Source organism: Pristis pectinata, chromosome 17, assembly GCF_009764475.1.
Source record: "Pristis pectinata isolate sPriPec2 chromosome 17, sPriPec2.1.pri, whole genome shotgun sequence".
NCBI classification, from domain to species: domain Eukaryota; kingdom Metazoa; phylum Chordata; class Chondrichthyes; order Rhinopristiformes; family Pristidae; genus Pristis; species Pristis pectinata.
In genome coordinates this window covers 24,913,099-24,940,856 of record NC_067421.1, presented here as the reverse complement: position 1 = coordinate 24,940,856, position 27,758 = coordinate 24,913,099, and the positions used below count along the sequence as shown (strand labels likewise).

The following is a 27,758-nucleotide window of genomic DNA, read 5'->3' as shown; positions in this document are numbered from 1 at the left end:
AATTAGTGCTGATGGATGCTGAGTCCCCAACGCGGAGCACATTCTGTGCCCTTGCGAATTTTAGTGCTACTTCCACCTGTTGTTCAACAAGGAGAAGCCATTGAGGATTCATCAGATAAGGAATTACAATGGGTGGTATTCAGGAGGTGGTTTCCTCGCCCATGTTTGTTTTGATGCCATTGAGACTTCTTGGGGTCTGGCGTTAATGTTAAGCTACCACCTCTGCTATAGTTCTGTCCTGCCACTTGGACAGGTTGTACCTAGAGATTGTGATGAAGAGGTCTGAGACAATATTAGGCTGTTGTTGACCAGACTGTGGGACAGCTCTCCCAGTATAGACATCAGTCCCCAGATGTTTTGTGCTGGGAGTGACTTTGCCATGTCCAAATTTGGTGCTGAGGTCAATGCCAGGTGGTCCATGCCCTTTTATTCTCTGTTTGAACAAAGTGGTAATGGTAGAGCTGAGTCATTTGCTGATAAATGAGTCGAGAGTCATATACAGGCCAGACCAGATAAGAATGGCAGATTTCCTACCCTGAAGGCCATGAGTAGCAATTCAGTAGTTTTATCTTTATTAGTCACATGTACATCGAAATACACAGTGAAATGCATCTTTGCGTAGAATGTGCTGGGGGCAGTCCGCAAGTGTTGCCACCTTTCCGGCGCCAACATAGCATGCCCACAACTTCCTAACTTGTAGGTCTTTGGAATGTGGGAGGAAACCGGAGCATCCAGAGGAAACCCACGCAGACACAGGGAGAATGTACAAACTCCTTACAGACAGCAGCCGGAATTGAACCCGGATCGCTGGCGCTGTAACAGCTTGGGTTTTGCAGTCATCATTACCAAGACTAGTTATTTTTACATTTTTCAAATTATTAACTGAATTTAAATGCCACAGCTGCTGTGGGAGGGATTTGAACTTGGTCTCTGGAATGCTAGTCCTGGCCTCTGGATTTTTAGACTAGTGGTTTGAATTCCTGGACCATCCTCAGCAGGTCTCCCACGGGAGAATTACTGCAAGGTACGTTTGTTATTTTTGCAGCCATTTTTCTTCCTGGCTCAGATTCAACATTATCGGCCAAGTGGCCAGTGGGAATATTAGGGTGATTAGCTGTCGCACATTGATCTTGTAAGGGGCAGCCCATTTCCTTTTAAAGTCCCATACAATGCACATCAGTAGGAAACCTGATTTCAACTCACCTGGTTAGGTCATTCCTTAATTTCAGCGTATCCAATATTTTTGTCCTCAGTAGGAATTCTGGCTGGTCCTGAGGGCTGAATTTGATGGCACTTGAAGCAGACTTGAGAATATACTATTAACCTGTGCCAGTCGCTTCCAATGCAGAAAGCAGGCCAGCTTCCTGCTGCCCATTTACTTTTATGATTGTTTAGGGCTAATATTGGCTGCATACTTCAGTAGATGGCTAGTAACATGAGTGGCTAGCCCAACAAGATTTTTTTTAAATTAAATTACAGGACATTGCTACAGGAGTTCCTCAGAACAAGTGTCCTAGGTCTAATTTTCCTTCCATCACAAGGCCAAAAATGGAGATGTTTGCCAATGATTGCACAATATTCAATTCTACTTACAATGTTCAATTCCACTTGCACTGCATGCAAAATGAAGAAGTCTATGCAAACAACATTCAGGCATGGGTTATTAAGTGGCAATTAACTTCATATCACCCGAAACCTTGGCAATAAACATCTCCAACAAAAGAGAGTCTAGCCACCAACTGGTGATATTCAATTACATTACGATGGACGTATCCCCATCGTTAGGTATCCTGTGGTGAGCGACTCATCTCCTGACTCTAAAGCCTTTTCACTATCTGCAAGGCATGAGTCGCCAAGACGACTTGTTTGGAATGTGTGCAGCTGTGACATCACTCAATAAGTTTAACACCAACCAGGACAAAGCAATTCTCTTGATTGGCACTCAGAGTCATAGAGCATGGAAACAGGCCCTTCAGCCCAACTTTGTTCATGTTGACCAAGATACCCATCTAAGTTAGTCCCATTTGGCCCATATCCCTCTGAACTTTTCCTATCCATGTGCCTTTTAAATGTTGTTAAGGTACATGCCTCAATCACTTCCTCTGGCAGCTCGTTCAATATACCGACTACCCTCTGGGTGAAAAAGTTGCCCCTTAGGTTCCTATTAAATCTTTCCCCTCTGGTTGCATTCACTATCAATGCTCTCATAATTTTATACACCTCTATAATATCACCCCTCATTCTCCTGCACTCCAAGTCTCAGCCTGCTCAACTTCTCTCCATAACTCAATCCCTCAAGTCCCAGCAACATCTCCCATAAATCTCCTCTGCACACGTTAATGGCATCTTTCCTATTAGCAGGGTGACTAAAACTGAACACAATTTTCCAAATGTGGCCTCACCAATGTGTTGTACAACTGCAACATAACATCCCAACTTCTATACTCAATGCCTTGACTGATGAAGGCCAGCAGGCCAAAAGCTGTTTCCACTACCCTACCTGTGATGCCACTTTCCGAAACCATGTACTTGTACTCCTAGGTCCCTCTACAACACTCCTCAGGGCCCTACTGTTCACTGTGAAAGTCCTACCCTCATTTGTCTTCCCAAAATGCAGCACCTTGCACTTATCTGAATTAAACTTCATTTGGCATTCCTCAGCCCACTTTCCCTGATCAAGCTCCCTCTGTAATTCCTGATAACCACTTTCACTGTCTACACCACCACCTATTTTTGTGTTAACTGCAAACTTACTAACCATGCCTTGTACATTCTCATCCAAATCATTGACATAGATGACAAATAGCAATGGGCCCAGCACTGACCCTGGAACACACCAGTGGTTACAGGGCTCCACTCTGAAAAATAACCTTCCACCGTCACCCGCTGCTCCCTCTTGACAAGCGAATTGTGTATCCAATTAGCTACTGTATCTCTCCCTGGATCCTATGTGATCTAAGCAGCCTACCATGTGGAACCTTATCAAAGGCTTTACTGAAGTCCATGTCGACTATGCCTCCTGCTTTGCCCGCATCGACCTTCTTGGTTACTTCTTCAAAAAACTCATTGAAATTCGTGAGACATGAGCTCCCACACACAAAGTTGTGTTGGTTATCCCTAATCACCCCGTCTTTCCAAATGCATGTACATCTTATCCCTCAGAACCCTCTCCATTAACATACACTCCGAGCATAAGTAAAACCATTCATTCCCTGCTTCACTGGTACATCCTGGCAACAGTGTATACCATTCACAAAACACATTGGGATTACTCTTCAATAATAGTCCAACAGCATTTCCCTAACCAATGACCTTTACCACCAAAAAAGGACATGGGGCAAAAGAGTAGGGGAACATTAGTAACTGCAAACACCTCTAACTGGAATGACAATCTGCTACCCAAAAGATGGTACTAGTTTAAAAACAGAAAATGTTGGAAAAACTCAGCAGGTCAGGCAGCATCTGTGGAAAGACAAACAGTTAATTTTTCATGTCTGGGAGATTTCATCAGAACAGATGGAATGCTTGCTTAATAGTTTGACAGCAACATTTTGGTAGCTCCTTAGAATGTAATCAATAATCCAAAGATATTCTGTTAATAGCAATTTTCTCACTGTGTGATTTTTTTTATTCCCCCAAGACTTGTAGAAGGTATTTGGCTCAAAACTGACCTGATGCATTCTTAAAACAATGACCAAAACCAAGCATGATTTTAGTAACATTTGGATAGGCTACTATCAAACACATGTAGGTTGTTTATCTGTGAACTTAGTCCACCTATACATCAATAGATGAAATGCCTGTTCTAAAATATTAAGCTTGAAGGTGATTTCTGTGGTAGAGCTTATTATATGTTTTCAAAGTTCTCAGAATTAAAGAAATCAACACCAAGCCATCCTGTAGATCAACACTTTCATCTCACAAAATAACATTTCTTGTCTACATTTAAGTCCAACATTTAAATATCTGATTAATATTTTTAGTAAGATGCACAGCTGTCCATGGGCCCCAGCTGACATGATTCTCCCCAAGTCGATCCATCTGGTGGAAGGTTTGTTAATTGCCAAGTAGCACAAAAAAAAGTCACCAATAACTCTCACAGTGATCCAACAACTTTAGTTTCTTTTTTAAAACAAATTGTATTTCTGAAGTAATATATCCATAAGTGAATATTAATATATTAAAGTAATTTCTATTCAGGTAAAGTACAAATGAGATATGCAAGAATACATTATGATGGAAACTGCTCAGTTTATTGAAAAATTCGAACATTAAAATTGGAAGAGTTGATAATTCATAATCATGCTACTTATGTTGACAGAAAATATGCACTTGGATTGTTGCATACATTTTTATGGACAGCGATCTATAAATCAAATTGTTAGATGTTCTCTTCTATAGACTGCACAGAGGGAATCTTTATAAAAGTGCATGCTTAAACATTGCATTCTTATTGTGATAATTTAGCAACATCCCAGCATTGTTACTTATTGTTACTGTGTTATATGCTGGTAGATACCATACACATTCTTATCATAACTTCAAAGAATACCAGGCATGTACACATCTATAGTTACTATAAGGCCTGCTGTCATAATTCAGATCAGGCAATTCAGTATTTCTATTGCTGGTCAGCTCTTATCAATTTTATTTTTCATTGAAAACTTTATCTTTTAAAAACTATTTTAAACACAACAGCAAGCAGAGATAGTGGGAATAAGTGTTAGAATAGATTAGTAACAGCTATGAGGAATCATACATATCTCGTTTTGAGCTCAGTGGAGCAATATTGGAAGAAGTTTTCCAATCCTGTCTCTCATCACTTAATTTATTCTGTGTCAAAATTGGTGCTGGAAGAAGAGCTACCTATTTTGAGATTAATTGTACAATTTATAAAGGAGAATAGATTTGGGGCTTACTTTTTCCAGTAGTAAACTGATTAAGTGTTAAAAAAGAACTCCATAAAATTAGCTATAAACTGAAGACTGTATATTCCCGGGAAGCTTTCTTTTCATCTGAAGAATAATTGGCAGTGACAACTGCACTCGATACAAGGCTGAATCTAAAAATTCTCTAAAAGATTGTGGTCCCTGCTGATTGATTTATTTTCAGCTGTTAAGAATCTTTACAGATTGTGTTAAGAGGCTTTCAAACCAATGGATCAAAAAAATGCCAACAAACAGGTAATTAGTGCTTGAGGCCTTTGTTTCCTTACCATTTGTTTTCTCACCATTTGTTTTCTCCTATAATTTGATAAAATGTAATCATGTTTCATTGTCAAAAATGCAGAAAAGAAATGGCTCCTAAAAATTCTGGAGCAAACATCAAAATACTGCCATTGTTTGTATCTGAAGTCAAATACATTTTTTTTTAATGATGAGAAACTCCAAACATTCTTACTCAAATACCAAAATCAAGGTCATCAGTTACATTGATAATAATGAATATGTGGGGGTGGCTGCCAGACAGTAATTGGAGCAAGGATTCAGATGAAGGGAATTACACCCTCAGCTTGTGTTTAAAGAAGGGGCTTTTCTAGCAGCACGTGCATTGCGCACTTTTTTCTCCACAGCAGTATGCATTAGGGTTCAAAGCAGACAAAGACTGCTTTAACCCAGCTGGGAGGCAACGCTTCAAGGGATATTAAGCTGAAGCCCCTCCTCATCTATCATTCAGGAACACCACGAGTGATGAAGGGGTTTTCAAAAGAGCATTTGCCTGTCACCCAAAAGTTAAACTGAGAGATCTGGGTGACACAGACATTTTTTAACAATGACTTGTGTCTATATTTTGTCCCACAGTGAAAAGATACTATGAAGATAACGGGATCAAACCCGAAGAGTTGCAACTTCTCAACAATGCCCAAGGGCACTAAGAGAACTAATTCACTCTGGACTTCACTAGCTGTGGGACTTGTGTTCTTCCCGACAAACACACCTTCCCTCCTGCAGACTATAGACCAGTGCATCATTACCACCTTCAAGCAAATTTACTTCTGGTGCATCTTCAGCCAGCTAAAGGAGGATGGTAGGCAACAGCAGTCCATTAATGACTTCTGGAAGTCTTATAGCATCATTAAGGTCATTGACAATATCAGAGAGTCCTGGGAGAAAGCCACAACCACCTGGATGACTGTTTATTGGAAGGCATGGTTGGAAATCCTTAATGACTTCACTGATTTTGAGGCAGGGGTGGTAGTAACCACCAACTACATCAGGAGTCAAAGTCAACAAGGATATTGTGCAGGAGCTCCTGGCTCTCATAAGCAGATACTCACCAAAGGAAAAGCTGCAGGAATTAGCTCTGCAGCAAGTTGCAGATGAGAGGCAGCTTTACATAGCTGAGAATCTGATATGGAAGCTTTCTCAAAAAATGACCCAGACTGGCAGTGTAGCAATGCCATGAGAAGGACGGTCCTGCATTAGAGATTCTTCGTGAGTGGAAGGCGGTGGCAAGGCAGTTGACATTCAATATCTTCTTCAAGGAGAAATTTTCAGCTTCACAGGATGAGCCACAGTCAGGGATCCTTGTGAGTAGCTCCTGCCACTTCATCTCCCATGTCAAAAGTAAGAGAAGTAAGTGTGCAGATCAACGTAGCTCTGAGGGAAGTTACTGGGAACTTCTGGAAGTTATTATGTTTTTGGTTTGTTTTAGTATACCCTTTTCACTAAACATCATTTAACATAGCTTCACAGTGAAAAATATTTTCATCTATCACTGTGTAATGAAGTGGTTTTCAGAAATATGAGGTATTGCTGCATAAAACTTGAGCCACCCGGCTGACTTCCAAAGCTGGACTCACCGAGGTGTTCAGCAAGGGAGTGAGAACTTGGGTTGATTGCCCACCACTTGCAGTGCAAACACCAGAATATTCTGCACTAGGTCTAAAGACCTGCAAGAGATATTTTTCTGGCGATTTCAATGGAAGAAACACCTACAAAACCCTCAGATCAAAATATCTTAACTTGAATAAAAATTCCAGATGGATTATTAATTTTTAAATATTTCCAATATTCAAAAGTTTATTTTGGACCTTAAAAACGTTTTTTTTTAAATTGTTTTTATTTGAAGATTTTTAATTTCTGCTTCATTATTTTGTAGGGTTAATTTTGACCAACCTAGATAATGCCTCTTTTAAGGCTACGGCATGCAAGTTCCCACTGGACAGATTGTATTGTTGGACTGATTGTATTGTTAACTGAATTTAGCAGCAAGTGCAGTGTGCTTCCCACTGACTGCAAAATCTGGGGCATGGCATTCATTTCACTGACTGTTAACTACACATTTCCATAAATTTTCTAACATATTTAATATTCAATCGTACTCTGGTTGCAGTTCTCTAACTATATCCATGTTAACATCTGAAAGCCAAGTTGGTGTGAGCCACTTTGTTCTTCATAGCTGCCTTTTAATGCTGCTCTTTGTCAACTGATGAAAGATATTGTGGAATAGTACAGAATATCTCCAATCATAGGTACAAGATTGTTTAGCAAAGAAGGGAAAAGATTCTGTCTGTGCTTTACCCTATGGAAATCTATAGTTGTAATACAAAAGCTGTTGTATTGTTTAAAATGAAGATGCATTAAAGTTATTAAAATTAATTTCAGGTTAAATAATTTATTACAGTAAATTAGAAATCTTAATAACTGCTGAAATGGCTAACACTGACAAAGAATATAATAAAGTCGATGCACAAAAAGATACCACTGAATCATTTACAAGATTAATCTGTCCTCCCCACCTTCCTGAATCACTTGACCAACAAAATTCTGGTTTTGCTGCTTCAGAAAACATTGCTTCTTACATTCCATCAGTTGTTCAAAATCTCGCCACATTTTAACCTGCTTCATGTTTGGGCCATGGCTCTCCCGCACAGCTTTCTGTTTCTCCCTTAGTTTCTGTAGGTAAACACAAAAAAAAATTTACAGCAAAGTTCATTGCAAATATTCAGAGCAAATAGTCAAACTGCACCATAAGATACACCATGCAGCAAGTTTTCTCATGATAACTTTCTATCTCCGAGGTGAAACTTGAAGGAAAAATGAAACCTCACTTGAAAAAATATGCAGATTAATTTCAACAATAAACATCCTGCCCATTTCAATGAGATGGTCCAGTACATAGTAAAACCTAGCTGTAAAAAAAAAATGGTCTAAGAAAAGAAGTTATGGAAGTATTAACATTAATATGAACAGGTATTGCAAATTATTTGGAGTATTCATTACATACAAATTGATGGAATGTTTGAGTAATGCAGGGTGTAGAACCAGGGACACTGATTTAAATTGAGAAACCAAGAGTATAAGTGGATATTCTGTAGGTCCACTACTCCCAGAAGGTAGAAGATTACAAAGGTGGACCTGATGACTGACTCCTTGCAATCTTCCAAGACACATTAGCCCTCTTTTAAAAAAATATAAAGCAGAGCAGGTTGAATTACTTACTGAAATAACTAATGGATTTGTGTCTCTTTGGAGGTTTACGTCATCCTTGAGGATTGCAGAGAAGTATAGACTTGTTAAATTTATGAATGTTGGTGTTCAGAAAGATCAGCGTGTTCTCAAAGTTAGTATGCAAATATGACAAGTAATTTGGAAGATAAATGGAATTATTGTAAGAGGGATGGAGTACAAAAGTAAGGAAGTCCTGCTACAACCATATATGGCTTATGGGAATCCATATCTAGAGTACTGCATCATTTATATCAATTTATTTAAAGAAGGATATGCTATTCTTGGAAGTAGTGCAGAAATGCTTCACAAGATTGATTACCAAAATGAAGGGGTTGTCTTCAAGTAAAGATTGAATGGACTGGGCCTTTATTCTCTGGAAATTAAAAGAAAGGTGAAACCATGAGATTTTGGGAGTTGGTAGATGCTGTGAGGGTGTTTCCCTTGGTGGGGGAATCTAGAATATCTCAGGTAAAGGTGATGCCCACTTAAGACTGAGATCCGGAAGCTTTGTGAATGTTTGGAATTCTCTACCCCAGAAAGTTGTGGGTGTTGACTGTATATTTGAGAGAGATTTTGGACTATAGTGAAATCAAAGGTTATGGGAATCAGCTGCAAAGTGAAATTGAGGCCAATGATCAGTTCAGTCCAGCCTTATGGAATAATGAAGTAGGCTTGAGAGACCATGCAGTCCACTTCTCTGTTAAATTTCAGAACATAAGAAATAGGAGAAATTTCTTGAAGCAATGTCCTTCAGTAGTGGGATGAACTTGTATGACCCCGACAGACTTTTTCTAACCCTTGTTACATAATGTAACGTAAATAAGTAGATTCAACTTAATTCCTCTGTTTTTCAAGGCTTAATATTTCCCAATGTTTTTTCTACGTTAGAGGTTTCCAAATTTTCAAATAAGAAGATACCATCTCTGCAAATACTGCCTTTTCTACAGCCCCTTTCCAAATGTTATGGAAACCAAAGGAAATAGTGCAGGTATGCCCCACTGCTAACGGGAACACTGCTTGTTAACTAGCTGCAGAAAGAAATCAGAAAATAAAAATGCTTGGATAGTTTGCTAGAGCAATGTTTTTGATGCCTTTTTTCTGATGAATTCATATACATGGCTCCAGTTTTAAAATGTTCCATACATTGTTCTGAAGTTTTATTTGGTGTTATGGGATTCATTGCCTCCCTGCAAACTGCTCTCCAATTGTACAGTACCTCAGAATGCAGCTGGGGTCAATATAGGTATATCATCCTCTCTGATGATGGCAATCCTTCTCAAATGAGGATGTGCATGTACTATACCTCCATTTGCACAGCACAATTTTGTGCACATTTTAATAAGTACTGCATGCTTTTGAACTCTATATCCCCACACATCTTCGCAGACATTTTAGCTAAGAGACAGTACAACAATGCACTTTGATATCACATAGTTAGGGACAAGTGCATTTACACAGTCAAGACATAGACTTTTCAGTTGCCTTCAAAGGATCAATGTATGGAATGGTAATTCCAAAGGAATTTCTGGTGTACTGAAAATTCTGACATTTCATCACCACACTGATGAAGAATCATTGATCTGAAACATTAACCCTGCTTCTTTCTTTCAGAATGCTGCCTGATGTGCTGAGTATTTCCAGCACTTCCTGTTTTCATTTAAGATTTCATCTAATACCTTTGAAAATACCAATCTGAATATCAGTGCTCCATGTTCTCTTTTTGTAATATCCAAACCATTTTGAAAAATTCATGTTTCCTCTGTATTCTTGATTGTTTCTTTCCGAAAGCATAGATTGGCAACAGTTCTTATAAGCTACTGTGGGCACATCTGACATGCTGCGATGTACTAATTGCAGTAATTGTGTATAATGATAAGTTTTATATATTTTATTTATCATAATTATTGCTATTAATGCCACCAAACAATCTTATTAGTTTTCCTGAACTGCAATTTAATTCACAGACACTACTAAGTTCATTATGTAATATATTTATGCCCCACTGGCCTGCCCTGCACTGAAAATGGGTAAATATAGCACATATTAATTTTCCATTTTGGAATTAATTAACCTGGGGTCATATAACAGGTTTTAACTGCTTGAAAGACATTTATGATGGCATTCACTCATCCATGTATAAGCTTGCTCATCTATGATTAAATCTCATCAAAGATAACCTTACTTTTTAGGCTATTATCCAGATGATTCAAACCCACATTTTGTACAATTAGGAGCATAATTTTACATTTTTGTGTGGCAACATTTCAGACAGTAAACAACACAAGTGCCATATTAAAGTGGATTACTTGCTGCATTAGCTCACAGCAGGAGATTAAGCATACTGTAACTGTTCAGTTGGAGTGCACAGATGAAATATTGTGATCTCCAGTGTTTCTCTAAAGCACATACTACACTAATTACCAGGTCTAACTGAATAAATTATTTTTAATGGAATTAGTACTTTTAACAAAAGAAACTTGTTCTAAATTATCATAAAAGCAGATAGCCTGCAATAAAAAAAATTCCTCCAAAGTAGGTTAAGCAAGTCTGTGCATGCACACATATTTAAGCTGATTCCAATTGTAATTATAGATGCAACTATTGCATTGCAATATTTTAAATTCACCTCCAGAAGAATATTTACTATGTCACCTTTAAGAAAAATGACCAGGAATACTACTGCATTATCATAAAACATCAAATTGTTCAACAATATCCTTTTGGGAAGGAAAATACCATCCTCATAGCTTGCCTTACATGCGACTCAAATCCATATTAAATGACCATTAGTCACACAGCATTGAAATGGGTCCTACAGCCACCCTCATCCATGCTGACCTTTTTGCCCGTCTGCACTAATCCTACTTGCCCACATTGGGACCATATCCTTCTATGTCCATCAAAGTGCCTCTTAAACATAATAACTGTATCTGATAGCATCATCTTCTCCAGCAGCGCACTCCAGATAGCAACCACTCTCTGTGTAAAAAAGAAACTTACTCCTGACTTCACAGATGATATATCATGACTATCTTAAAGAAAGGAGACGAATCCACCTGTGGTAACTACGGGCAGTCCATAAGACATAGGAGCAGAATCAGGCCACTTAGCCCATCAAGTCTGCTCTGCCATTCAATCACGGCTGATTTATTTTTCCCCCTCAACCCCATTCTCCTGCCTTCTCCCCGTAACCTTTGAGGCCCTTACAAATCAAGAACCTAACAACCCCTACTTTAAATATACCCAGTGACTTGGCCTCCACAGCCGTCTGTGGCAATGAATTCCACAGATTCACCACCCTCTGGCTAAAGAAATTCCACCTCATCTGTTCTAAAGGGACATCCTTCTATCCTGAGGCTGTGCCCTCTGGTCCTAGACTCTCCCACTACTGGAAACATCCCCCCCCTCATCCTTCAAAACTCCAGCGAGTACAGGCCCAGAGCCATCAAATGCCCCTCACACGTTAACCCCTTCATTCCCAGGATCATTCTTTTAAGCCTCCTCTGGACCCTCTCCAATGCCAGCACATCCTTTCTTAGATATGGGGCCCAAAACTGATCACAATACTCCAAATGTGGTCTGACCAACAACTTATAAAGGCTCAACATTACATCCTTAATTTTATATTCTAGTCCTCTCGAAATGAATGCTAACATTGCATTTGCCTCCCTTACTACTGACTCAACCTGCAAGTTAACCTTTAGGGAATCCTGTACTAGGACTCCCAAGTCCCTTTGCACCTCCGATTTCTGAATTCAATCCCTGCTTAGAAAATAGTCTCTGCCTTTATTCCTTCTGCCAAAGTGCATGACCATACACTTCCCTACGTTGTTTTCCATCTGCCACTCCTTTGCCCATTCTCCCAAGTCCAAGTCCTTCTGCAGACTCCTGGCTTCCTCAACTCTACCTGGCCCTCCATCTATCTTTGTATCATCCGGAAACTTGGCCCCAAAGCCATCAATTCTGTCATCCAGATCATAAACATACAACGTGAAAAGTAGCAGACCCAACACCGACCCTTGCGGAACACCACTGGTCACAGGCAGCCAACCAGAAAAGGCCCCCTTTATTCCCACTATTTGCCTTCTGCCAGTAAGCCAATCTTCCTTTGTTGTCCCCTTTGCTGTCCACTACAAGGAAGGTAGTCACCAGGGTCGTCTTCAACCACCTCCTCCTAGTGGCCAAAGTGTGGATTCTGTCCATCTGGAGGCACAGTGGACATGATCTTCACGCATCCTCTCCAAGAGAAATGCTGGGAGCAGCACCAACCTCTAAACATAGCCTTTTTTTACTTCACTAAAACCATTAAGTCATGAGGAATTGTGGGGCACCCTCCTGAAATCTGGTCACACACAGAAATTTGTCTCTGTCTTACATGTGCTTCATGGCTTGCAAGACATGATCTTAACCAGTCAGCCAACAACAAAACCATGCAGACTGGTGCCAAGCAAGGGTGCATCATCACCCCAATACTATTCTCAATCCCACTTCCCACAAACTTCCCATTGCAATGGAACTAAATTACAAGACTAATAGATACAGGAAGCTGTTCAACAGATCACCTCCACTCCAGAACCAAGGTCACCCCTCAGTAGTTGAGCTGTAGCATGCAGACAATGTCTGTGCTTGGGTGTGTTCAGAGACTGATTTTAAAGATCATAGGCTCTAACCTGGTAACCTGGCACAAAGCTTGTCATCAACTGGGCACCAATGATCCCTGCCCTTCAGTATGCTTCTGGAGACCTGGACTACTTACAGCAGTCAATCTCAGAGCACTGGAGAACACAGAACATAGCAGCACAGGAACAGGCCCTTTGGCCTACGATGCCTGTGATGACCATGATGCCAATTTAAAGTGCACATCTGCCTGCACATGGTCTGTATCCCTCAATTTCCTGTCTGTTCATGTGTCTGTGTGAATGTCTCTGAAACGTTGCTGTCGTATCTGCTTCCACCACTTCCCTTGGCAATGTGTTCCAGGCCCCTACCAATATCTGTGTAAAAAAAACTTTCCACCTCTCACCTTAAATATGCCCTCTAGTATTTCCTCCCTGGGAAAAAGATTCTGACTACTTAGACTGTAATAATTTTATACGCTTCTATATCGGCCCTCAGCCTCCGATGCTCCAGAGAAAACAATCCAAGTTTGTCCAACCTCTCCTTATAGCTAATATTCTCTCATCAAGGCAACATCTTAATGAACCTCTTCTGCACCTTCTCCAAAGCCTCCACATCCTTCCTGTAATGCGGTGACCAGAACTGCACACACAGAGTTGCCTCCAATACTGTCTCCACAAAATCCTCGAAATCCACTGACAAGATAATTCAACCAATGTCAGTGCCCTCTCTCAGGCCAACATCTCCGGCTTTGAGGCCCTAATTACAGTCAATAGTATTCTCTGGATCCTATATTGGCCTCATCTTTCAGCTTAGAGTGCACAACTCTACAGTGGAGGCAAGTCATCCTTGAGGGACTGCCTTAAAAGAGATGGCAAAGAGTTTATTGAACATGGGCCAGTAGACCTGTGGAAGTATAATACCTTAGTTTTTAATAAAAAATTGGCTCAATGAGGGGTAGGACTGCCAGCTTCATGTTCCTGGTTGCAGAGTTTTTAGAGAAAAAGAGGATTAAACAGGTGTAAAAAAAAAGCAGGCAGAAATATTGGCTGAAGAACCAATCACAGCTGTGAGAGAGATGATACTTCATCGAATGAAGTGTGGGGGTTGAAGAAAAGGAGCCATAAGTTATAGTAACTGAATAGAATGTTGAAGGAACAAAAAGATGAACAGAAAGAGGGAAAGACTGGATTAACAGAGAAAACGAGGAGACAAACTAAAAATATATGTATTTTAAATTCAATATTTTTAAAGTCTTCAGCAACAACGAATACCTGAAGGAATAAGATCACACATCTTTAATAGTTAATTTTTACTGCTAAATGGTTGGTTGGAGTAATTACCATTTATTAAAGGATATTTGTGCTTGTAATGACTCTTAATGTTTTGTGAGTTTAGATTTATCTACTTCAGCATAAATATAACAAATTTATGCCATTCAAAGTGTCTTGGTGGTAAGTTCACGAGAGAGGTCTACTTATGCAATGTTGATGGAGGAGCAAATATCTGGTCTTGGCAGTTAACCACATTCTTGCCCCTTGCCTGATGTTGCTATGAAACAAATGATAAGTGTCTACAATTGGAACTTCTTTATCATTTTTAATTTTTAAGCATTCAGTCCGGAGCCCCAGTGCACTACTGAAATTCTCCAACATAACTGGAATTAACAAAAATAGATTTAACAATTGAATTGTAGCTCCCTTAATATTAACCTATCACTTTTTATTTTAAACAATGGCTTGGAAACTCTGTTCCATTTTGCCTGCGATGGTCTTAAGCATACAATTGAATCCTATTGCCCAGCACTTTTAATGTCATTTTGTATTTACTTTATCCTTCTCGCTTCAAGTTAATTTCATCTGTGAGGCTAATCACAAATTATAAGGCATTGCCAGAAATTCCCAATCTTGGATGACCAGGGAAGATTGGACACATACCACGCATCCAATTCTGACAGAGAATGGAGAAAGCATCATCAAATCAGCTCTTCTGATGACATATTTTGAAAAAGTACACCTTACGCAGTTATTTTGCTGAACAAGATGTCTCTTAGGAAAAGATTTGCTCTAAGTTAATGCCATCAGGAGAAGAATTATTCCAATAATACAGCACAAAAGGAGGCCTTTGGTCCCTCTGTAAGCAATTAAGAGATGCTCATTGCCGGCCATAAGGGGCTTGCATAGAAGTGTCATACTTGGAATGTAGAACTCTCACTTGAACAGGTCACAGGAATAGTTAACATTGGGGATGTAAATGATTGTTTGGGGTTGGAGCAAAGGTGCATTGGCAATGGAGCTTTATTTCATGAAGGACTGAGGCATACTTGACCCACTTTCACGGTTATAATGGGTCCCTGAAAGGGAAAGGTTGTGTATTTCTTAATTCATTCTAGATTTATAAAACAAATATAACAATTTCATTATTTTATTCTAATCAAGATAAATATTTAATGTTCTAGCTTAAATATTAACTTTCCCCCAGAAAGGAAAGCATCTTTTAGTTTCACTAAATATTTGATGCAAGCATCTCTAATTGCTTACTGTTGAATCAACTGGAAAGAAAGCTGCTGGCAATCTTCATCGCTTTCCTCCTGTTACTTCATAAAATTAGGGAAAAATAGGCCATGGCCCAGTTTAAGTAGATTAGAAATATTACATCAAATTTAGAAAAACTAGACAAAAGAATACTTTGACCCAATTCCAGTTTCACCTTAAATTTGCATTTTCCCTTTAAATTCCATTGTAGGAGTATAACCCCAATTTATTTCACAACAAATATATTGCACCGGCATTATTTAGTATTGATATGAACAGATGGTCCAATCAAAATGCTTTTAGATGAGGAGGTAGAATTAAGCAGAGCAGGTGATTACTAAAATATATGTGCAGAACAGTGAACTCCAACTACTGGCCTGGTTTCTAATGATAAGAACTAATTGATGGATGAGCCAACAATTTTCCTGCATTGGAATTAAATTGCACAACTGTCCATTTTCACTTGAATTGTCTTCAGTTTAATAATTGGTTCAGACATCAGCCATAGTTCCATCATTGTTGATGTGATGTACACCAACAACATCATGGTTAAAATAGGCACAGCGTATTTTTTCTTGCAGGTGAGCTCACTATGCTTAATATATTTCTAGCTTCTAGGAGGTACAGGTTAGAAATAGACTAAATTTGTTTTTGTAGTTCAACTACAACAATAAGCATTGCTGAAGTAGCAAAGCAGAAAATAAGGAGCAACATTTTGTATGCCTGAACACACATTCTTGAGTCCCTGCCCGTAGCTAGACTTTCAGGGGCATAAAGAGAAACATTATCCCAGTCCCCTCGCACGCTATTAAGTGGTCTATTATTTTAAACCTTCAAGCACAACTTTAAGTAATGTTAAAAAGTTCATAGTGTTACATTAGTTCATAACACAAATACAGCATCTGCTTCTTGGTGCAATGGCTGTAGATTTTAAAAAGAACAGTTGCCCATTCTTCAACCTCACACCACAATTGAAAACAAGTTTGGCCTGTTACCCAGGGCTGTTAGGGCAATTTTATTCTTTAGGCAACTAACTTAAACTCATAAATATTGTTTCAGGCAGATTAATAAATAAACAGTAAAACTGATAAACTGCTCTTCAACTAGTCAATAATTCAGATGGTTCGGCATTTGGTACACTGTGTGATATTTATTGTGCTCCCTTGAAATTCATGAAGGTTCCAGTTCCTCTGCTCCCTTCTGCTCAATAGGACTCTGGTTCCCTCAATCCCCTTAAACTCAGCAAGCCCCAGTTCCTGCACTCCCTTCAAGCTCACTGGGCCCCAGTTCATGTGCTCTCTTTAAACACACCAGGGCCCCATTTCCAATGCTCTCTTTAAACTCACCAAGTTCACTGGAAAATTTATTACAATACTGTGTAATAACTAAAAAAAAAAGTTTAACTAAAAAAAATGTAAATATCATCTAAGAGTCTGGAAAGTCTGCTGGTCCAGCACCAAAGTCCTGAGCATGCCTGATTATCAAATTTGAACTGGGGACCTCCTCTGAAAACATTAGAAGATTCATTGCACCAAAATACTGATAAAATCAGAATGAAAAATACCAAGCATTTCCATCAAAATTTGGTAGAGATTGTTTTGAGATTATCTTCCCATTTAAATATAAAAGAACATTCAACTATATTGATCATAGTTATAGATTCTGAGCAAACATCTACATTACATTAAGGAACTCCAATAATCTGCTTCTCAACCACACAGTAAAAGTAAAATACACTTGAAATTGAAGAAACCTTAGTCTGTGATCCGGAGTATGTGAATCTGCGTCAGCAAAGCCATGTGGGAATAATCATATGCTGCCCTAAGCAAACATATCTTAATCTAACTCCTTGCTACAACTTAGTATATTTAAATCCTAATGGCTTTAAAATTTTGCTTACTTAATATATAAGCTGTGCTTATAGCTCCAACTATTTACCACTAGCGTACAATAGTTACAAAAGTAACTTGTAATGCTCTATTGTTGGCAATGACATGCCTGCCTTAATGGTACAGTTCATGTTGTCCCTTGAAGTCACAATTGCTGATGTTGCCATTTCTCAAGAGATTAGTTACCAATGACAACATCTGCCAAGTTTTCTTTCTGGTATAGCTGTGCCAGGACTTCTGGACAGCTGGCTGAACCCTTCATTGTCTGCCAGAAACAATGAGTTAGTTAATATAGATTTTCCCCATCCAGCAACATTCCCAACACAGACTATTGCACAGATACTCACCTTCCCTAGATTTTCTTGCTCAAGGATATTTCGATTATATTGCTCCCTGAAAGATACAAAGTAATTACTAAATTAAATACACATTGTATTTTTTTTAGTATTAATTACTTGACCGGTACAGCAAACCGTTCATTGTAACACTACAATATAGTACAGGTATCAGTATTTTGTTGAGGAATTGATTGTCCCTATCTGTTAGCCAATTATTATTGGTCATATTGGAAGGCTGTTTTTTCCTAAGTTTTTTCAACAATTTCAATGCTGGTTGACTGCTCTAGAACATCAAAATCCATCTTAATCCCTCCAACTCTTTACATGCAAGATGTAAAACACTTCCTCCTTTTTGAAATGGTGAAAAGCAGTATAATTGTTTTGGATGCCACAATATTTTTGAAAGATATTCTGTAAGAAATAATACTCTCAAGAAAATAACCATAATAAGTTGAATTTTTAAATGAAGTACAGATTTGTTATTCAGGGCTGTTACAGCATCATAAGTAGAAACCTTCTGCACTACTCAATGAATATGTATATTTTCACTATAAAAAGGGAAGGATGAGTCATTATATTTTACTGTCTTACTTGGGTTCTTGATCTATGGGAACCTCAAAGGGAATTCAAGGAGAGAAACAAAGCAGAAAGTGGAAGTTAGAAAAGTAGTAAGCAAAATAAATATACAGCAGAAATAAAGGTGAGGAACTGGGGTCAAAGTACTTAAAATTTTTAAAACAGCAAAATTAAAGGTGCTATATGCTCCTACAATATAGGTGCTCTATGCTCCTAGAATATAGGTGCTATAGCTAAATGCCCACAGTATTTGCCAGCTGGTAGATGAGTTAATGACACAAACAGAAGTAAATGGCTACGATTAAATTGCCATTATGAAAACATGGCTGTTGGGTGACCAAAACTGAGAGCTGAGTGTTCAAGGATATTCAACATTTAGGAAGACAAAATGGAAAAGGAGGTGGGGTAGAATTATTCATAAGTACATTAGCACATTAGTGAAAAACAAATTTGGCTGAGCATATCATGATGCAATCTTAGAATCAGTTTAGGTTGAGCTAGGAAACAGCAAAGGCTGAAAACATTGGTGGGAGTTATTTATAGGCCACCAAATAGTAGTTGCAATATTGAGCACAGCAAAAATATCAGGAAAGAGAAGCATGTAATGAGAGTAATAGGATAAACATGGAGAACTTTAATAAGTATAGACCAGTAACTTGCAGTGCTCAGGTTGCATTCCCAGGAACAAGAGTGTTTGTTGAATCAGATCTATAAATATTATAGTATTATGAATAGAGCTGGGTAATTGACAACACCACTGTGCCAGCGAACTCCTGTCCTCTCTGCTGCTGCCCTGGGTACCTGGTGTGGATCCAGCAATGAGTTGCCCCACGGCTCAGTATGGCGAGGCTGCCAGTGAGGGTGGTTGCTCAGTGATGATATGTGGGGCCAGTCTCTTTACCAGAATGGCAAGTGGGAGCCATTATTGGGGACTGGCAGTAAGTGGTCCTTGTATTGATGTATGTGAAAAGGAAATGACTAGTGAGCCTAAATCTGAATCCTTTACAGAACGAGGCAGGAGAACTTATAACAGAGTATAAGGAAATGGCAGAGGAAATGAATAACTACTTTCTGTCTGTCTTGTTGGAAGAATACACAACAAAACAGCCAGAAATATCAGAGAACCAAAGATCTTGTGAGAATGAGGAAATAAAGGAAATAAGTATTAGTTAAAAAAAAGTACTAGAAAAATGGTGAAACTAAAAGCTGGTGAATTCCAAGGACCCAATAGTCTACATTCAGAGTTTGACAGAGGCAGCTATAATCCTCTGGTTATCATCTTACAAAATTCCACAGATTCTAGAATTATTCTTGTGGATTGGAGGGTAGTAAATGTCCCACTATTTAAGAAAGGACAGAAAGAGGAAATACTGATCTCTTGGCTTAACGTTAGTGGTAAGCAAAATACTGGAGGTTGTAATGAAGGGTGCAATAGCGGAATATCATGAGATAGCATGAATTTATAAAAGTAAAACCAGTTTAAGTAATGCACTGGAATTCTTTGAGAATATAACTAACTGCTACAATAGATAAAGGAGAATCTGTTGTGTATTTGGAATTTCAGAAGGCTTTCAATAAGGTCCCATACAGGAGGTTAACCATCAAGATTGGAAAACATGGAGTTAGGTTTATTATAGAGATACAGATTGAGAATTGCCTATCGGACAGGAAGCAATGAGTGGGAATGAATGGATCCTTCCCAGGTTGGCAGACTATGACTAGTAGGGTACTTGGGTCAGTGCTGGGGTCTCAGCTATTCACGATCCAAATCAACAATTTGGCTGAAGGGTAGGAGCTGAAGTAAATATCACATTTCCAAGTTTGCAGATGATATAAAACAGGGCAGCATTGTGAGTAGGGAGAAGGATGTAAAGAGGGTTCGAAGGGATATAGACAAGTTGAATGAGTGGGCAAGAAAATGGCAATGTGAGAATATTTTAAGTTATCCATATTTTTGGTGCATTAAAAAAAAGTGTGGTTTATAAATGGTAAGAATTGGGTAACACTGATGTTCAAATGGACCTGGGTGTTTACGAATCACTGAAAACCAACATACAGATGCAACAAGCAATAGGGAAGGCAAATGATATATTGCCTTCATTTGAGTCCAGGAGTAAAGATACCTTATATAGGCCTTGGTGAGGATGCACCTGGAGTATTGGTCTCCTTATCGAAGAAAGGATATACTTGTCATTAAGAGAGTGTAAGGATTAACCAGATTGGTAGTGCATCTGACTTTTAAGGCAACTGATTAACCACAAAATTTGGGCCAAAATCACAGACTTTATTAACGTAAAAATTGAAAATGCTGGAAACACTCTGCAGGTCAGGTGGCATCTGTGGAAAGAGAAACAGAGCTAACATTTCAGGCTCCAGTCACTATCACAAGGCTGGCTATCATCAAACTGAACAAAGCACTCCTGGTTCTCTTACGTCATAAGGTACATCACATAAAACAGGACACATGAGATTGGAAATGGTGTTTTTTCAAGGGCAAAAAAATAACAATACCAAATCCAAATGCTCTATAGAAGTCAGTCACATTATGGTCTCATTCTTGGGACTACTGGTGTCTTAACTCCTTTTCCATTATAAAAATAATTTCTTCTCTGGCCTGAACACATAGGTCTAAAAAAACTGTGGTGCACTAAAAATTACATCAGTGACTCGACTACAGGGCAGGTGTCAGTGACGATTCTTTTTAAAATGGGTTTCCCAGCTCTGATGAATAGCCTTCAAACTGAAACTTAACTCTTCTCTGTTTCTATTTCACAGATGTTGTCTGACCTGCTGTGTGTTTGCAGCATTTTCTGTTTTATTCCATATTTCCACCATCTGCAGTTTTTTTTATTTGTAATTAATTAATTGATTGATTAATTGATGATTCTCCATAAGCTTCCAAATGGGAAGGTGATGCAGTGCCTATAGGTAGAAGAGCAGAAAAAAATTTCAGTGAGGAAGGTGTGAAGAAGTTTAAGAAAGTAGAGCAGACAATCAAAGAACTTTAAGGTAAGGAACTCAAACGTGACAGAGTCAAAACATATCTTGAAACAGAAGAGAGGTGCAACAACATGTTCCACCATTAACGGTGGCTCAGATGGGAAACTTAACAGATATGCAGCTATGCAGTGTGTTTTCTGAGAGTAAAAGGAAACTGGTCCATTGCTCAAGTTATTAAATGGATATCCACAAAAAATGGCTTAAAATGTAAATAGACACATAAAACATAAATACTTAATCCTGCAGAGTTACCTTATAGCTTTTCTTCTTTCTTGTGGATCCGCAGATACATATAGTTTCATTTCATCAGCAGCACGCTGTATCTGCCTTTCAGTAATCTGTTCAACAGAAAACAACTTGTATCTCTGCAATGTTTTTCCAAAGCTACTAAAATCAATAGTAAATTACAAGAATTTTTTGTACCCTTCTCAAGCAGTTGGTATAATGGTATCCAGTTTCCTCCTGACCACATTCTTCTCTGAGACCTTGGACTTCCTGAAAAAGGTTCCCATTTAAGAATGACTTTTATTTGCAAGAAATTTAATCACAAACTACATTTAAAATATTATAAACAATCGATATTACACTTTTTTTTTTTACAATTTAACTATATTTTTGGATACAATTTATTAAAGTAAAAATATAATGACCTTTCACCCCAAAAAAAGTATTTATAATTTACTCAATGAAATCCTACCCACAAACAATAATTGTAGAAATAATTTTTCTCCAGACTTCGGAAAAACTGCCAATCAAATTTTAATCCCTTAAGAGCTATTTCATCAGTTTTTTTTAAACTGTAAGTCAGCTTTTTTTTAAAAAACCTGGTCTTTTACAGAAAGCAAATCTAGAGAAGATGCCTCTTACTTAAAGGCTTCGATCCTCCCAACCAATTAAAATTTATGATTTTGTAGTAACTTCATGGAAATATTACTATTCCCCAAATGGACAGCAGCTCCATTTGTTTGCACTGTATATGCTGACCCTGCCTATCATTAATCTGAACAAAGCACTCTTGAATTTCTTGGGTTGCAAAATACACCACCCAAATCCCTTGGCAGGCCAAGTGAAACTGGAAGTAACAGTTCTCTGTGGGCAAAAAAAAATGAAAATGCCCTGTCACCAACAGGGATAATTTTGCAATATAAACTTATCCTCTGAGCTTTTTGACTCCTTTTCTGTAAGAAAGATCTTTCCTATTTCTTTGACCTGAACATGGGCAAGTTCAAAACTGAAAAAGACATCAGTGCTGTTTGTGTGTGTGGCAGGTTATAATGTTTTTTTAAAATCTCAGAAAATGTGTATCAAGTTCCTAAAATTTTAGTTACATTATGCCCCTGGCATAAATCTAGACAAGCACAGTATTATTATGCCCAGAAAACACATACGTTCTGGTCTTTTGTATTAAGTGATATTATACAAATGAGACACGGAGAACATTGGTGGATGTTTTCCACAAGTGGTACAAACAATTGAGGAATATTAACAATAGTGATAGTTCATAGTGAAACTTTTGAAAATCAACTGCATGTAAATTTCCTTCCTGGGCAAGGGGAAACATTGGAGGAAGTATGTTGCACTACTGCTAATCTGCTGATACTTTCCAAAAATCATAGGACAAAAAAAGGGTAATTGAAATCATCAAAATTCTTTGAAATAGCTTGATTACTCACATTGATAAACACTATCAGAAGGCAAGAACTGTTAACAGATAGTGGTACTAAAGCTTGACTGTTGTTTCAGTAAACCAGATTCCAGTTTGAGGGAATGCAGATTGATCAATACAAAAAGATTGAATGGTAGAATTCACCTCAGTTAGCCATCCCTGCATTGACTGTATCGGAAACAAGCTAAGAATATTGCTTCAAAAAAAAATTACAAGTGAATTAAGATATATTTTGTCATCATCACACCCCTTCCAAGATTTCCCAAAATGCTTTACACTCAAAGCACTTCCGCAACAGCCAATTTGTACAAGGCAAACTTCCATTAACGACAACAAGATAAGGACCAGATGATATATTTTAGAAATACTGAGTGAATGATGCATATTGGCAGGAACATACTTGCCAGAACACAGGGGTGACTCCATTGTGCTTCTTTAAAATAGAGCTTTGGGAATTTTAAAGTAAAGAAAGCTGTTGACCTTACACCAAAGTGTCACCCTAGATTTTTGTGTTCAAGTCACAGGAGTGAAACTCTAACCTATAATTGTCAAATTAAACAACCAGAAATTTAAAAGTTCTATGTAGAGAGATTGTAATCCATTATAAGGATGCAATGGAACTAAAATATTTGTATCAGTTCTATCAATATTTGCAAGTCCTTAAATTTAACATCCAGTCATACACAGGTTCAATTACAGCTTGCACTGAGTTAGCAAAAATCAGCCAGAGTTCTGGAGCAAGAGTCCTGATCTTCAGTCTGGGTACTTCTGCATTCTATGATACTAATAAGAACATAGACTGTGCTTTCAGAAAAGCTTTTGTATTTCATGAGATGTTTTGTTTTTAAAAATATCCCCCAAAATTATTCAAATGGTGTAAAAAGTCTAAAATGTGCACAGGAGCTATTGCATGTGTGGGATAAAGTATGACCTTTATTTACCTGTTCAAGCTTAGATCGGTTGCTTTCCAAGCCTGCTGCACAGCTGTCATAGAGTGCTTTTTTTTCTTCATACTCTTGAGTAAGTTCCTAATGTGAAAGGGCAAACTGTCATGTAAGTGAAACTGTGAACTAGCAGCATGTGACACTCAAACAATGTGTGTCCTTGTCAATCACAAGTCAAGACCTTGTATTCTGAAATAAATTTACACATCCAAGTTCATGTAAACTAAACAGGTGGCTTCACACCCTTGTATGCAGAGTGAAATTGCAATACTACATACTTAAGTTATAGGAGTTGACCTGGTGTTCAACATGTAATCTGTTTGGTTAAGACCAATTCTTCTCTAAATAACACTCATTCAAACACTTTCCTGTACATTAGTAGCTATTTTGTGAGTGATGCAAAGATTGCAAGTTGTCTGCCAACTGACACAATGGAAGTTGCTGCACTAACTTAATGTTTTGATTTTGACTTTGCAGGCAACTGGCCAACAGAAGGGCAAAAAGCAACATATTTCAATAGTACTCACTTTGTTGTTAAACGTCCAGCACTCACCTGGCATTTCTGTCTCAATGGTCGTAGTTCTTTGATGACTGGGGCCAAGGCAGACTTCTTTTCAGCAATAAGAGTATTCAGTTTCTTTATCTGTTGAAACATTGGCACAACAGAAAACAAGGTCTATGCATGACTTGTTATGGTATTTTTCCAATTACTCCAGGTTTCTTGTACACTACAAACTGACAAAATTGCCATTCAAAATTAACATTTACATACTTAAATTTCACCAATGATATGCATTTTATATACAGCTTTCTCTCCTGCTCTCTTATGAATTTTATATCCCAGAAACACATTTTATATAGAATCTAAAAAGTGGGGATAAAAGAACAGCAATGTGGCTTGCAGCTGTAAATGTTGACCAAGTTCAAGTGAATACATGCCCATTTGGCTGACCTTCTTGAGGAAGGAATATGTAATTAAATCGATAAAGCGGAGAAAGATTTACTTAGATGGCACCTTCCTCTTGCACCTAAATCACCACCCTAAATCTAAACCAATTATTTGAAAATCTGCTTTCCATTAATCTCTAAGAGCTCTTGGACCAACATAAAGTATCATAAGAAAAAGGTTAGAAAAATAAAAGAGGCAGAAGGTTAAATAAAACTGTAGAAACAAATCCACAAATAATAAATACAAGTACACAGACACACAAAATAGAAATTCACATTACAAACATAATGAAAGACAAAACAATGCACTTTTACCCAGGAGCAAGAATATATTAATTCAAAATCTGTGATGGTAATAACAATGCTTAACAATTACTTCTGGATAAAATTGGCAGCAACTTTCATCACCCACACTAATGGATGCAAATTCAGAAGTTGTTGATGTAAATACTCTGCTTCCCAATACAGAAGGTACGATCTCAAACTGCCTACCTATTGTTCTCATTTGAAAAACTTAATCCAAGTTCAACCAGGAGGAATGGGTATCCTTGTACATCAACCACTGATAGTTAACTGGCAGGATCAGCGGTCAATTAGGGAGGCAAACAGTAGACTAGCTTTTATTTCAAGAGAATTTGAGTACAAGGGTAGTGATGTTTAGGTCTAGTTAAATAGGATTCTCTTGAGACTATATCTGCAGAATTGTTTACAGGTCTCCCTAACTAAAGGAGGATATACTTGTGATAAAGGGAATGTAGCTAAGGTTTGCCAGATTGATTCCTGGAATGGCAAGTTCTCTGAGGAGAGGTTAAGCAGATTGGGTTAATATTTTTGGGAGTTTAGAAGAATGAGAGGTTATCAAAGTGAGATGTACAAAATCCTTATGAGGCCTGACAAGGTAGAATTGGAGTTGATGCTTCCCCTGACTGGGATATCTGGAACCTGGGACCACAAATTAAGGATCATCTATTTCTTCACCCAGGGAGTGGTGAATCTTTGGAATTCTGTACACAATCGGGCTGTGGAGGCTCAATCACTTAGGATATTCAAGATCAATAGACTTTTAGATATTAAGGGAATCAAGGGAAACAGGGTTAATGCGGGAAATTTATGCTGAAATAAAAGATCTTATTGAATGACCAAGCAGGCATGAGGGGTCAAATGGCCTCTTCCTGCATCTGTTTCTTCTGTTTATGGTGAACATTAAGATTCTTTTACCAGTGACTGAAAATGTTGGGGGCCATTAATTTTATAAAAAGTTGCAGAATGTCACGAGCCTCATACACATTACCATACATAGTCATCAAACACAGGCTAAACACATTATTGCAAATATGGAGTTTAATCTGCTGCCACTGCCTGAAAGCAAGCTGCCCAACTATCTTTTCTAGGTTACACATGGCCCCAAGCAATATGCACAGATAAGGAAAATATTTTTTAAAAGGTCTCACCTTAATTTAAATAGAAACATTTTAAGGGATTACGTATTAGATTTAATGTGCACATATCTCTAAAGTTTAGTACAACACTAAAATGACATATACACTTGCAATGCTAACTTTTATGTTTAATGCCTGTAATTTAAATTAATGTACAAAAATCAATTAGTCTGCTAGAATCATCAATTAATGTGCTCAATATGGCCTCGTGCAACACACTTTGGGAACAAATTTGATGAATTTTGAAACAAGATATATTTCTATTCAACTGTGTAACAACAGTAGTGATGCACGAAAAATATGTGCAATGTTTTTTTTAAATTATAATTCAATACAACATTAGCTGCTATCCCTTTACTTGAAGATGTCAGAATGTTATGAAAAGAACTTGACATTAGGTTTAATGTGTTAACACAAAAATACACTTTTTTTTACACTGACATTCTTCATTCCCTATGATTTCCTTTCATTAGAATTTTTGAGAGCTTAAATGTCCCTGTTTTTTTCCTGAAATAATTACATTTGCTCTGAATGGTATGATCAAATTATTGAAAGATGTACAAGTGAACTTAAGTTTGGGCAAGAGAGCCTGGTGACTCTGCAAATTTTCTCCCAGTAATGAAAGGCACCTTTTAGAAACTGTGGGAAAAAATAAGCAGCAATGAAAATAAACTTCTGCAATATTCTCTCATTGTTTAATGCTCCAAAGTTCATAACTCTACAGGACTGTGATGACAGAAAAGCTTAAATCACTCGCTTGTTCCCAAATTCAATGACTAGTTAACAAAGACTAATAAGAGATTACTATTAAGTGATTTCACACATCTATTACATTACTTTTATAAAAGTTTGTTTAATTTTAAGCTTGCCCAGTTCTTCTACAGGTTCTAAACACATCAGTCCTACTTCCGTGTTTCAGACCGAGGTCAGTCAAATAGAGTTTTTGCTCTCAGCATAAACACGAATCCAAGACCACCTTTTACAGGCCATATTATCTACATGATATCATGAACGAGAGACTGCTGTCTGAAGTCCATTTTTTTCCTCAATGAATTCCTTCCAATGTTCATTTCATTGCAATCAATAATATATTTATGTGAGAGAAAATTTTACTGAACAACATAATTGCTCTTAGACCACTGATCTGATTTTAAAGGCAACTCCAGAATACAAATAATGTATATTAAACAAATATTTTTGATAATATATTCCACCCAAGTTACTTTTGATCATTTCTTATCTACTCTGAAAAATGTTTGTGTTGATGTTTGACACTTCCTTAGAAAAACTGCTATCATCAGTGAAAACTGCATTTTCATTGTACCAGTTTATGTTCAAAGATAGACTAAACTTC

General features: G+C 37.9%; 1 protein-coding gene across 1 annotated transcript in view; it reads right to left on the bottom strand.

Moving 5' to 3' along the window:
• Window positions 1-4,247: 4,247 nt before the first annotated feature.
• The window catches only part of ift81 (intraflagellar transport 81 homolog), a 56,321-nt gene continuing 32,810 nt past the window's right edge, over window positions 4,248-27,758 (bottom strand). The window contains exons 14-19 of the mRNA XM_052031956.1: window positions 24,571-24,660; window positions 24,015-24,101; window positions 21,831-21,902; window positions 21,660-21,745; window positions 17,841-17,886; window positions 4,248-7,898 (exon numbers count right to left, since the gene is read on the bottom strand). Coding sequence (XP_051887916.1) covers window positions 7,716-7,898; window positions 17,841-17,886; window positions 21,660-21,745; window positions 21,831-21,902; window positions 24,015-24,101; window positions 24,571-24,660 — 564 coding nt within the window. The 3' untranslated portion in view covers window positions 4,248-7,715. The remainder of the gene's footprint in view (window positions 7,899-17,840; window positions 17,887-21,659; window positions 21,746-21,830; window positions 21,903-24,014; window positions 24,102-24,570; window positions 24,661-27,758) is intronic.